Source organism: Takifugu flavidus, chromosome 14 (assembly GCF_003711565.1).
Source record: "Takifugu flavidus isolate HTHZ2018 chromosome 14, ASM371156v2, whole genome shotgun sequence".
NCBI classification, from domain to species: domain Eukaryota; kingdom Metazoa; phylum Chordata; class Actinopteri; order Tetraodontiformes; family Tetraodontidae; genus Takifugu; species Takifugu flavidus.
This window is the reverse complement of record NC_079533.1, coordinates 7,430,055-7,442,597: the sequence shown is the minus strand read 5'-3', so window position 1 is coordinate 7,442,597 and position 12,543 is coordinate 7,430,055. Positions and strand designations below refer to the sequence as shown.

At 42.1% G+C, this 12,543-nt stretch overlaps 3 protein-coding genes across 5 annotated transcripts; all 3 read left to right on the top strand.

The window, feature by feature from the left end:
* Positions 1–86: 86 nt before the first annotated feature.
* On the top strand, positions 87–2,800 carry LOC130537992 (serine/arginine-rich splicing factor 1B-like). Its single transcript, XM_057055198.1, has 4 exons — positions 87–492; positions 690–859; positions 958–1,130; positions 1,385–2,800. Exons 1-4 carry the CDS (start codon positions 302–304, stop codon positions 1,565–1,567), a joined length of 717 nt encoding a protein of 238 aa, XP_056911178.1. The 5' UTR covers positions 87–301; the 3' UTR covers positions 1,568–2,800.
* Positions 2,801–3,094: 294 nt separating this feature from the next.
* Positions 3,095–6,704, top strand: LOC130537990 (class I histocompatibility antigen, Gogo-B*0201 alpha chain-like). The gene is given in 8 exon segments (XM_057055194.1): positions 3,095–3,431; positions 3,804–4,064; positions 4,645–4,838; positions 4,841–4,922; positions 5,004–5,306; positions 5,402–5,512; positions 5,656–5,673; positions 5,756–6,704. Coding segments are annotated over 8 exon segments (1,059 nt in total). The 5' UTR covers positions 3,095–3,382; the 3' UTR covers positions 5,797–6,704.
* A 197-nt stretch (positions 6,705–6,901) lies between these two features.
* LOC130537989 (major histocompatibility complex class I-related gene protein-like) lies at positions 6,902–12,493 on the top strand. 3 transcript variants are annotated; one of them, XM_057055193.1, is made up of 6 exons: positions 6,902–7,190; positions 7,712–7,967; positions 10,998–11,276; positions 11,358–11,660; positions 11,756–11,855; positions 12,096–12,493. In XM_057055193.1, the coding sequence occupies exons 2-6, from the start codon at positions 7,910–7,912 to the stop codon at positions 12,100–12,102; spliced, it is 747 nt and encodes a 248-aa protein (XP_056911173.1). In that variant the 5' UTR covers positions 6,902–7,190; positions 7,712–7,909; the 3' UTR covers positions 12,103–12,493. The 3 variants fall into 3 exon arrangements, with proteins under 3 accessions (XP_056911173.1, XP_056911171.1, XP_056911172.1); XM_057055191.1 differs by lacking the exons at positions 6,902–7,190; positions 7,712–7,967 and adding exons at positions 9,527–9,691; positions 10,243–10,503; XM_057055192.1 differs by lacking the exons at positions 6,902–7,190; positions 7,712–7,967 and adding an exon at positions 9,568–9,691.
* Positions 12,494–12,543: the final 50 nt, after the last annotated feature.

Sequence of the window (12,543 nt, the reverse complement as noted above, 5' to 3'; positions counted from 1 at the left end):
AAATGAACCATTTCCTTGAAGTCTCGTCGCCGGTGACTCTCCGTGCCAGCAGGCGGCGCTGTCGGTTATTTTTGAAGCTACGACACGCTACGACCGAAGAAGAACACATTTCAACCATCACGTGGCCACTGTCTCCTATTAGTTTTGTTGTAGGAAATTTACAGTAGATTATCTATTTTAGACGCGTTTAAAGGCGATAGGGGATATTCCACCGCTTTTGGTATATACCTCTACGTACTCGAGTATTGTAGTATTGTGTTTATCTGAAGCGAACTTTCCAGCTAGCTTGCTATCTTCCGCGATGTCGAGCGGCATAGTTCGAGGACCAGCAGGGAGTAATGATTGTCGCATATACGTGGGGAATCTGCCGCCCGATATTCGCTCCAAGGACATCGAAGACCTCTTTTACAAGTTTGGTGCTATCCGTGATATTGACTTGAAGAACCGAAGAGGAGGACCCCCGTTTGCCTTCGTCGAATTTGAAGATCCGAGGTAAGCCGCAGCGCTCCTCCCCCAGTTCGAAACAGCCAACATTCCCTTGTGCTAGTTCCTATATTGTTTAGCCGATGCTAACGTATATGCAGAGTATCGATACAAGCACTTGTTAGCCAGCATGATTGCAGAAGCCGGAATTTATACATTTTTGGAAATAAAACCGAATGTTTCAAATTAACGTCTGTGCTTTGCAGGGATTCTGGGGATGCTGTTTATGAGCGCGATGGTTACGACTATGATGGCTACCGCCTGCGTGTTGAGTTCCCTAGAGGTGGAAGGGGAGGAGGAGGTCGGGGAATGGGACCACCAAGAACGAGATATGGCCCCCCGTCCAGGCGCTCGGACTACAGAGTTGTTGTGTCCGGTGGGTGATGTTTGCTCCTCTTTATGAGTCTTACACCTCACCCCTTTTTTGTGGCGTGTTGATGAATGCGCAGGTCTAATGTGCTTCTTTGTCATCAGGTCTTCCTCAGAGTGGAAGCTGGCAGGATCTGAAGGATCACATGCGGGAGGCAGGTGATGTATGTTATACTGATGTGTACCGCGATGGCACCGGAGTGGTGGAGTTTGTTCGCAAAGAAGACATGACTTACGCGGTCCGTAAATTGGATAACACCAAGTTTCGCTCTCATGAGGTAGGGTAACATCATCAATCTGACTTAATAACGAGTGACTGTGGGATTGTTTTTCGAAATGAAATTGGCCTCAAGGTCACAGTAAGTGAAGGCCGGTTTAGGTGTCTGTGGCCGTGTGATGTTGTTCCTCTGACCACCAGAACCTAACCATTGCAGACCTGATTTTGCAAGATCAAAATGTTGAGAGTTATTATGCTGTTTAAAAAAAAAAAAAGCAGGTTAGAAGTTCATTTGTCAACTCCTTTTGTGTTTAGGGAGAGACGGCCTACATCCGTGTGAAGATGGATGGCCCTCGCAGCCCCAGCTACAGTCGCTCCCGATCCCGTAGCCGTAGCAAGAGCAGGTCACGCAGCTACTCGCCGCGCCGCAGCAAGGGCTCGCCACGTTACTCTCCACGTCGTTCCCGCTCCCGTTCCCGTTCCCGCTCCCGCTCCTAGGTTCCTCTTTGTAATGGCGGCTGGGCTCCTTTAGGCTGGAGACGGAAACCGACACGATTTGTATACAATTCAGTGTAATCTCATGGATGGCGTGACGTGCTCTCCTAATTTTGTTCTTCTACTGTTTTGTTTTCATTTCTACATCAGGTTTGGGTTTCTATCAGTCTGTCATTATTCCTTTTCTGATTACCTTTTTACCTTTTTGCTCCATTTCCCTTTGGATTGCCCCCTCTTTGTGTAATGCTTTTTTTTTTTTTTAGATATAATCTTCTTTCCTATGACTTTCTTGTGTGTCTCTCTGTAGAGTTCAAAGGAACAAAATAGGATGGGAAGAGAGGAAACAGTTCATAATAAGATAAACAGGAGGAGGAGGATTCAAATATGGCATCAATGGTATGATGGCCGTGCCTCAACAACTATTAAATAAGCTTCATATAAGGCTGTTGAGTTTCCAAATTTAGCAATAGTGACAAATATGACTGTCCTCAGTAGTAACTGTGTGTTGAAAACTCAATTGTTTTTTTTTAGGTATTTTGGGATTGATTATCATCAGAGTCCATTGTATTTCTCTAATTTCCTCCCAAGGTTCCATTTGTACCACCTATAGTCTCTAAAGTAATTGTTAAAAATTAATCATAACTTTTTTTTTCTATGTTGTGATTCTAACTTGCCTCCCTCTCTTTGGTCCTACTAGTATTCTTTGGACGGGGCTCAATGTCTCTGCATTCTGGAGCCGCAACAGGATTCAGGATCAGATTAGGAAATAGGCTTCAGGATGGAAACATGGATGCTTGGTAAAGGATCTCCAGGATCCAGGTCCACATAACTCCATCAAACTGGAAACGCTGTAGCAAACATCCAAACTAATTTGGCTTTTACATAGTCGTTATTTTATATATGTATATTGAGTGGAACAGAAGAGACGTCATTTGTGGTAGTGCTGCTACATTTTTTTCTTTTGGCGGTTGGAAAAAATAAAGCAAATCTTGGCTCAGTCGGAAGAGGGATGAGACGTTCAGCACGGACCCACAAACGTTGGGGGAAAGGGGGGAAGCGTTAATGAGGCAGAGGAGGAAGATGGAGGACTGGGAGGCAACAAGGGATTGTGACCTTAGAGTTTGTATTTTTTATTTAGGTCAGATTTGTTTTTTCCCCAAAGGATACATTTTTGTCTTCGATATGATTCACCCTGTAAGCTTTATTCTCTTTTTAATAAAACCTTCATCGAACGTGTTCATGCTGTTATTCTTTCAAAGGCTTAAAATACCGCAGACGTTTCAGCACAAAACGCACGAAAACTTTAGACAATATTGTTGAGCAAAGTTTGGGTATTTGTGTTAAACTGACCCTGAATGAATAAACATGTTGCTCTGATGGTCCACACCTGAATTTTAATCTTTCTGACCTTCCCTGATGATTTTCTTGTAAAACCATGACGTCCATTGATCATAGAGCACAAACATACAAATCTAAAAGTTAGAACATTAATGACGATAACTGATGACGTCAACAGCTAAAACCTCTCCGTGGGCCTCATGATAGTCAAAACGGTGGCTAAAAGAAACACTAGGTAGAAAAAAACGTACTTTTATATATCTATTTTAATAATTCTATTTGGTGGCTTTATGGCAAAAAAAAGTCCAACTAATTATCATTTAGTTGCACGGCAGCAGTTTTTTTAAGAGCAATTCGCGTTCTGCACTTCCTGATGTGATGTTTTTACTTTCACTATGAACTAATATTCTTCTGCGACACAGCTCCTATCAGAGTCCAAACGTTAGGCGATCAAATAAAAGGTTCTGGACGGATAACAAGATGCTTTGGCAGATTTTATTGCTTCTCCACTTTTACTCTTTATCTGCTGGTAAGTTCACAAATTGGGTTTTTTTTACTTAGTTTTGGCTTCCTTTACTTAAGATGATAATTTCAATACACACACTGAACCGGAAATTCTGTTTAGTAATCCAGCAGTGTGGTGTGTGTGTGTGTGTGTGTGTTAGGTGTGCTGGGCTGCAGTACAGGTGCCTGTGAGAAGTCGTACAGCATTCATGGGTTTTATTATATAGATTGCTATCGATCTGTTATAAATTATTACTCACCTGAATCTCAACTGCAACTGTCTTTATTATACATATGAAAATAGAAAGAAGATAATTAAGAAATGAAACTACGCCTTCATATATGCTCATCATCACAATTATGACGCAAAATAAAGTGAAGCTTTTTGCCGCTGCAGAGAAGCACTACCTGAGGTACTTCCTCACCGCGTCCACGGGAGCCACAAACTTCCAGGACTTTCTGGCTCAGGTGGTTGCTGATGACCTTCAAGGAGGCTACTGTGACAGCAACGGTGTCAAGCCGAGAGATGAGTGGGCCGAGAGAATTGCTGAAGACGATCCCGTAGAACTGAAATTTTACACAGATGTGTGTGTGTACCATGTACACACATACAGAGCTCATGTTAAAAATTTAAACCAACAATTCAACCAAAGTGAAGGTATGAGCAACTCTACATTAATGTTTAATTTTATGTGGCTGTTGGAAGAAGATATATGAATAAATTGAGGGTAGTTTTTCCGTAGGGTGGCTGGGCTCTCCCTTAGAGATAGGGTGAGAAGCTCTGCCGACCGGGAGGAGCTCGGAGTAGAGTCGCTGCTCCTCCACGTTGAGAGGAGCCAGATGAGGTGGCTTGGGCATCTCGTTAGGATGCCCCCTGGACGCCTCCCTGGTGAGGTGTTCAGGGCATGTCCCTCCGGTAGGAGACCCCCGGGAAGACCCAGGACACGTTGGAGAGACTATGTCTCTCGACGGGCCTGGGAACGCCTGGGGATCCCCCCGGACGAGCTGGAAGAATTAGCTGGGGAGAGGGAAGTCTGGGCTTCTCTTCGGATAAGCAGTAGAGGATGGATTCAAATGGATGGATGGATGGATGGATGGATGGATGGATGGATGGATGGATGGGGATGGATGGATGGATGGATGGATGGATGGATGGATGGATGGATGGATGGATGGATGGATGGATGGTAGTCTTAAATTGTATCAGTCAGCTAACAGATACCATTTCTCTTTCTCAGGGATTCACGTTTTCCAGAGGATTTTTGGCTGTGAGTGGGACGATGAGACTGGAAAAGTGACTGCTTTCAATCAGTTTGGATATGATGGAGAAGACTTCATAGCCTTGGACCCAGAAACAATGACATGGGTGGCTGCAAAACCACAGGCTCTTATCACCAAACGCAAGTGGGATAATGAAATCACTTATCTTGAGATAAAAAGATATTCAACACCCAGATTTGCCCTGAAAGGCTGAAAAAGTATCTCCAATATATACAAAAGTTTCACCAGAGAGACGGTAGGATTACAGGACTTGGTGACTGTTGACATACTGTTAACAAACTTACTAATCTTACTAATCGCTTTGCTTTCTCTCCAGTACAACCATCTGTATTTCTACTCCAGAAGACTCCCTCCTCTCCAGTGAGCTGCCACGCTACAGGTTTCTATCCAAAAGAAGCTGTGATGTTCTGGAGGAAAGACGGAGAAAAACTTCATGAGGAAGTAGAAGACACGGAGATCCTTCCCAACCATGACGGGACCTTTCAGAGGAGTGTTGATCTGAAGCTTTCCTCTGTCTCACCTGAAGAGTGGAGTAGATATGAGTGTGTGTTTCAACTTCCTGGTGTCGTGGAGGACATTGCCATCGTACTGGACACAAGCGTGATCAGGACCAACTGGGGTAAGATGGCTCCTAAATGGGTTTTAATACTGATTTCCTTTCTTGAATGCCTTTTGTTTGAAATTCTAACTTTATGAATCACAAATGTGTTTCAGTCCCTCCTGCAGAGTTTCCTACTGGGGTGGTCGCTGGCGTTGTCGTAGTGGTCCTCCTGCTCCTCCTCGCCTCCATTATGGGTTACTACATCTGGAAAAGACCTAATATAGGCAAGATGAAAACATCCTGTTATAGCAAATATTGTGTTTGAAAGTGTCTGGGATGATGAAAAAAAACATCCAGTTCATTCATATAATTTAAATTGATTTTTTAAAACTTTATTTGTAATTTGTTTTTCCCATTTGTGTTTCAGGATTCTCACGTGCGAGCGGTAGGTATCATTTTAAGTCAATGGACTGCTTTTGTGGAGACATTTTAAATGCCATTAACTGTACTTTAAATTTCTTCTGCAGCTTCTGACCCTTCGTCTCAGGGAACTCCAGAATTCCAGTAAGCAGGTCTGAGATTGGTCTCCTTTCATTATGAGCCCGCATGACAACACAATCCACAACCCACAAGAAGAAAATATGACTGATAATGATGGACATCAGTTAATTAAACATTAATCAAACATATCTGCATGTATTTTTTGTAATGGAGCAGGTATTCCCTGCGCTCAAGCTTGGCTACTGGTCATTTTAAAGAAGGCAGAGATGCCAGAGGTGCTGTTGACCAATGTGAATGTTTTATACTTCCTTGTGTACATGTTTCTCTAGTTTTTTATTGGCTGCATATTTATTGCGAGGTAACGCTTGAAGCTCCTAAAAAATGTTTGGTTTGGTTGGTCCAGGATCCAGGTCCACATAACTCCATCAAACTGGAAACGCTGTAGCAAACATCCAAACTAATTTGGCTTTTACATAGTCGTTATTTTATATATGTATATTGAGTGGAACAGAAGAGACGTCATTTGTGGTAGTGCTGCTACATTTTTTTCTTTTGGCGGTTGGAAAAAATAAAGCAAATCTTGGCTCAGTCGGAAGAGGGATGAGACGTTCAGCATGGACCCACAAACGTTGGGAGAAAGGGGGGAAGCGTTAATGAGGCAGAGGAGGAAGATGGAGGACTGGGAGGCAACAAGGGATTGTGACCTTAGAGTTTGTAATTTTTATTTAGGTCAGATTTGTTTTTTCCCCAAAGGATACATTTTTGTCTTCGATATGATTCACCCTGTAAGCTTTATTCTCTTTTTAATAAAACCTTCATCGAACGTGTTCATGCTGTTATTCTTTCAAAGGCTTAAAATACCGCAGACGTTTCAGCACAAAACGCACGAAAACTTTAGACAATATTGTTGAGCAAAGTTTGGGTATTTGTGTTAAACTGACCCTGAATGAATAAACATGTTGCTCTGATGGTCCACACCTGAATTTTAATCTTTCTGACCTTCCCTGACGATTTTCTTGTAAAACCATGACGTCCATTGATCATCGAGCACAAACATACAAATACAAAAGTTAGAACATTAATGACGATAACTGATGACGTCAACAGCTAAAACCTCTCCGTGGGCCTCATGATAGTCACAACGGTGGCTAAAAGAGAAACACTAGGTAGAAAAAACTTGCTTTTATATATCTATTTATTGTAATAATTCTATTTGGTGGCTTTGTGGCAAAAAAAAAGTCCAACTAATTATCATTTAGTTGCACGGCAGCAGTTTTTTTAAGAGCAATTCGCGTTCTGCACTTCCTGATGTGATGTTTTCACTTTCACTAACTAATATTCTTCTGCGACACAGCTCCTATCAGAGTCAAAACGTTAGGCGATCAAATAAAAGGTTCTGGACGGATAACAAGATGCTTTGGCAGATTTTATTGCTGCTCCACTTTTACTCTTTATCTGCTGGTAAGTTCACAAATTGTTTTTTTTAAATTTAGTTTTGGCTTTCTTTACTTAAGCTGATAATTTCAATACACACACTGAACCGGAAATTCTGTTTAGTAATCCAGCAGTGAGTGAGTGAGTGAGTGAGTGAGTGGTGAGTGAGTGAGTGAGTGAGTGAGTGAGTGAGTGAGTGAGTGAGTGATGAGTGAGTGAGTGAGTGAGTGAGTGAGTGAGTGTGTGTGTGTGTGTGTGTGTGTGTGTGTGTTACTTTGTAGCTAAAACGAAGAAAACATCATTCTCACTCAGTTGTTCTGGGCTGCAGAACAGGTGCCTGTGAGAAGTCGTACAGCATTCATGGGTTTTATTATATAGATTGCTATCGATCTGTTATAAATTATTACTCACCTGAATCTCAACTGCAACTGTCTTTATTATACATATGAAAATAGAAAGAAGATAATTAAGAAATGAAACTACGCCTTCATATATGCTCATCATCACAATTATGATGCACAATGAAGTGAAGCTTTTTCCCGCTGCAGAGAAGCACTACCTGAAGTACTTCCTCACCGCGTCCACGGGAGCCACAAACTTCCAGGACTTTCTGGCTCAGGGGGTTGCTGATGACCTTCAAGGAGGCTACTGTGACAGCAACGGTGCCAAGCCGAGAGATGAGTGGGCCGAGAGAATGGTTGAAGACGATCCCGAAGAACTGAAATTTTACACAGATATGTGTGACTATGTACACATACAGAGCTCATGTTAAAAATTTTAACCAACAATTCAACCAAAGTGAAGGTATGAGCAACTCTACATTAATGTTTAATTTTATGTGGCTGTTGGAAGAAGATATATGAATAAATTGAGGGTAGTTTTTCCGTAGGGTGGCTGGGCTCTCCCTTAGAGATAGGGTGAGAAGCTCTGCCATCCGGGAGGAGCTCGGAGTAGAGCCGCTGCTCCTCCGCGTTGAGAGGAGCCAGATGAGGTGGCTTGGGCATCTAGTTAGGATGCCCCCTGGACGCCTCCCTGGTGAGGTGTTCAGGGCATGTCCCTCCGGTAGGAGGCCCCCGGGAAGACCCAGGACACGTTGGAGAGACTATGTCTCTCAGGGAACTCCAGAATTCCAGTAAGCAGGTCTGAGATTGGTCTCCTTTCATTATGAGCCCGCATGACAACACAATCCACAACCCACAAGAAGAAAATATGACTGATAATGATGGACATCAGTTAATTAAACATTAATCAAACATATCCGCATGTATTTTTTGTAATGGAGCAGGTATTCCCTGCGCTCAAGCTTGGCTACTGGTCATTTCAAAGAAGGCAGAGATGCCAGAGGTGCTGTTGACCAATGTGAATGTTTTATACTTCCTTGTGTACATGTTTCTCTAGTTTTTTATTGGCTGCATATTTATTGTGAGGTAACACTTGAAGCTCCTAAAAAATGTTTGGTTTGGTTGGTCCAGGATCCAGGTCCACATAACTCCATCAAACTGGAAACGCTGTAGCAAACATCCAAACTAATTTGGCTTTTACATAGTCGTTATTTTATATATGTATATTGAGTGGAACAGAAGAGACGTCATTTGTGGTAGTGCTGCTACATTTTTTTCTTTTGGCGGTTGGAAAAAATAAAGCAAATCTTGGCTCAGTCGGAAGAGGGATGAGACGTTCAGCATGGACCCACAAACGTTGGGAGAAAGGGGGGAAGCGTTAATGAGGCAGAGGAGGAAGATGGAGGACTGGGAGGCAACAAGGGATTGTGACCTTAGAGTTTGTATTTTTTATTTAGGTCAGATTTGTTTTTTCCCCAAAGGATACATTTTTGTCTTCGATATGATTCACCCTGTAAGCTTTATTCTCTTTTTAATAAAACCTTCATCGAACGTGTTCATGCTGTTATTCTTTCAAAGGCTTAAAATACCGCAGACGTTTCAGCACAAAACGCACAAAAACTTTAGACAATATTGTTGAGCAAAGTTTGGGTATTTGTGTTAAACTGACCCTGAATGAATAAACATGTTGCTCTGATGGTCCACACCTGAATTTTAATCTTTGTGACCTTCCCTGACGATTTTCTTGTAAAACCATGACGTCCATTGATCATCGAGCACAAACATACAAATACAAATTAGAACATTAATGACAATAACTGATGACGTCAACAGCTAAAACCTCTCCGTGGGCCTCATGATAGTCACAACGGTGGCTAAAAGAGAAACACTAGGTAGAAAAAACTTGCTTTTATATATCTATTTATTGTAATAATTCTATTTGGTGGCTTTGTGGCAAAAAAAAAGTCCAACTAATTATCATTTAGTTGCACGGCAGCAGTTTTTTTAAGAGCAATTCGCATTCTGCACTTCCTGATGTGATGTTTTCACTTTCACTAACTAATATTCTTCTGCGACACAGCTCCTATCAGAGTCCAAACGTTAGGCGATCAAATAAAAGGTTCTGGACGGATAACAAGATGCTTTGGCAGATTTTATTGCTGCTCCACTTTTACTCTTTATCTGCTGGTAAGTTCACAAATACTTAAGAACGTTTTTTCCAGTTTTGGTGGAATGCGTATTATGAATTTACCCACTCGCTTTGTGGCATTATTGTGATCATCCATTGAAAATAACTATGTTTTGTACACCTAGAAAAATACCTAATATTGTTTGGGGGTTTTTTTTTACTTAGTTTTGGCTTCCTTTACTTAAGCTGATAATTTCAATACACACACTGAACTGGAAATTCTGTTTAGTAATCCAGCAGTGAGTGTGTGTGTGTGTGTGTGTGTGTGTGTTACATTTGTAGCTAAAACGAAGAAAAACATCATTCTCACTCAGTTGTGCTGGGCTGCAGAACAGGTGCCTGTGAGAAGTCGTACAGCATTCATGGGTTTTATTATATAGATTGCTATCGATCTGTTATAAATTATTACTCACCTGAATCTCAACTGCAACTGTCTTTATTATACATATGAAAATAGAAAGAAGATAATTAAGAAATGAAACTACGCCTTCATATATGCTCATCATCACAATTATGATGCAAAATAAAGTGAAGCTTTTTGCCGCTGCAGAGAAGCACTACCTGAAGTACTTCCTCACCGCGTCCACGGGAGCCACAAACTTCCAGGACTTTCTGGCTCAGATGGTTGCTGATGACCTTCAAGGAGGCTACTGTGACAGCAACGGTGCCAAGCCGAGAGATGAGTGGGCCGAGAGAATTATCGAAGACGATCCCATAGAACTGAAATATTCCAAAGATGTGTGTGTGCACTATGTGTACACATACAGAGCTCATGTTAAAAATTTAAACCAACAATTCAACCAAAGTGAAGGTATGAGCAACTCTACATTAATGTTTAATTTGATGTGGCTGTTGGAAGAAGATATATGAATAAATTGACGGTAGTTTTTCCGTAGGGTGGCTGGGCTCTCCCTTAGAGATAGGGTGAGAAGCTCTGCCATCCGGGAGGAGCTCGGAGTAGAGTCGCTGCTCCTCCGCGTTGAGAGGAGCCAGATGAGGTGGCTTGGGCATCTAGTTAGGATGCCCCCTGGACGCCTCCCTGGTGAGGTGTTCAGGGCATGTCCCTCCGGTAGGAGGCCCCTGGGAAGACCCAGGACACGTTGGAGAGACTATGTCTCTCGACTGGCCTGGGAACGCCTGGGGATCCCCCCGGACGAGCTGGAAGAATTAGCTGGGGAGAGGGAAGTCTGGGCTTCTCTTCGGATAAGCAGTAGAGGATGGATTCAAATGGATGGATGGATGGATGGATGGATGGTAGTCTTAAATTGTATCAGTCAGCTAACAGATACCATTTCTCTTTCTCAGGGATTCACACTTTCCAGAGGATACATGGCTGTGAGTGGGACGACGAGACTGGAAAAGTGACTGCTTTCAATCAGTTTGGATATGATGGAGAAGACTTCATAGCCTTGGACCCAGAAACAATGACATGGGTGGCTGCAAAACCACAGGCTCTTATCACCAAACGCAAGTGGGATAATGAAATCACTTATCTTGAGATAAAAAAGATATTCAACACCGAGACTTGCCCCAAAAGGCTGAAAAAGTATCTCCAATATATACAAAAGTTTCACCAGAGAGACGGTAGGATTACAGGACTTGGTGACTGTTGACAATCTGTTAACAAACTTACTAATCTTACTAATCGCTTTCCTTTCTCTCCAGTACAACCATCTGTATTTCTTCTCCAGAAGACTCCCTCCTCTCCAGTGAGCTGCCACGCTACAGGTTTCTATCCAAAAGAAGCTGTGATGTTCTGGAGGAAAGACGGAGAAAAACTTCATGAGGAAGTAGAATACATGGAGATCCTTCCCAACCATGACGGGACCTTTCAGAGGAGTGTTGATCTGAAGCTTTCCTCTGTCTCACCTGAAGAGTGGAGTAGATATGAGTGTGTGTTTCAACTTCCTGGTGTCGTGGAGGACATTGCCATCGTACTGGACACAAGCGTGATCAGGACCAACTGGGGTAAGATGGCTCCTAAATGGGTTTTAATACTGATTTCCTTTCTTGAATGCCTTTTGTTTGAAATTCTAACTTTATGAATCACAAATGTGTTTCAGTCCCTCCTGCAGAGTTTCCTACTGGGGTGGTCGCTGGCGTTGTCGTCGTGGTCCTCCTGCTCCTCCTCGCCTCCATTATGGGTTACTTCATCTGGAAAAGATGTAACAAAAGGCATGATGAAAACATCCTGTTATAGCAAATATTGTGTTTAAAAGTGTCTGGGATGATGAAAAAAAACATTCAGTTCATTCATATAATTTAAATTGATTTTTTAAAACTTTATTTGTAATTTGTTTTTCCCATTTGTGTTTCAGGATTCCCTCGTGCGAGCGGTAGGTATCATTTTAAGTCAATGGACTGTTTAAATCTCATTAACTGTACTTTAAATTTCTGCTGCAGCATCTGACCCTTCGTCTCAGGGAACTCCAGAATTCCAGTAAGCAGGTCTGAGATTGGTCTCCTTTCATTATGAGCCTGCATGACAACACTATCCACAACCCACAAGAAGAAAATATGACTGATAATGATGGACATCAGTTAATTAAACTTTAATCAAACATATCCGCATGTATTTTTTGTAATTGAGCAGGTATTCCCTGCGCTCAAGCTTGGCTACTGGTCATTTTAAAGAAGGTAGAGATGCAATAGCTGCATATTTATTGTGAGGTAACGCTTGAAGCTCCTAAAAAATTATTGGTTTGTGATTTTATTTTTGATATTGCACAGATCAATATCAGACCAATGTTTGTCTGTACCTAATCCTGATTTTAAGTTAATAAAGACGCCAATGGGATTAAGATATGGCAAAATTTCTCTGTCCTTCACAATGCATTTATACTCTGCTGAC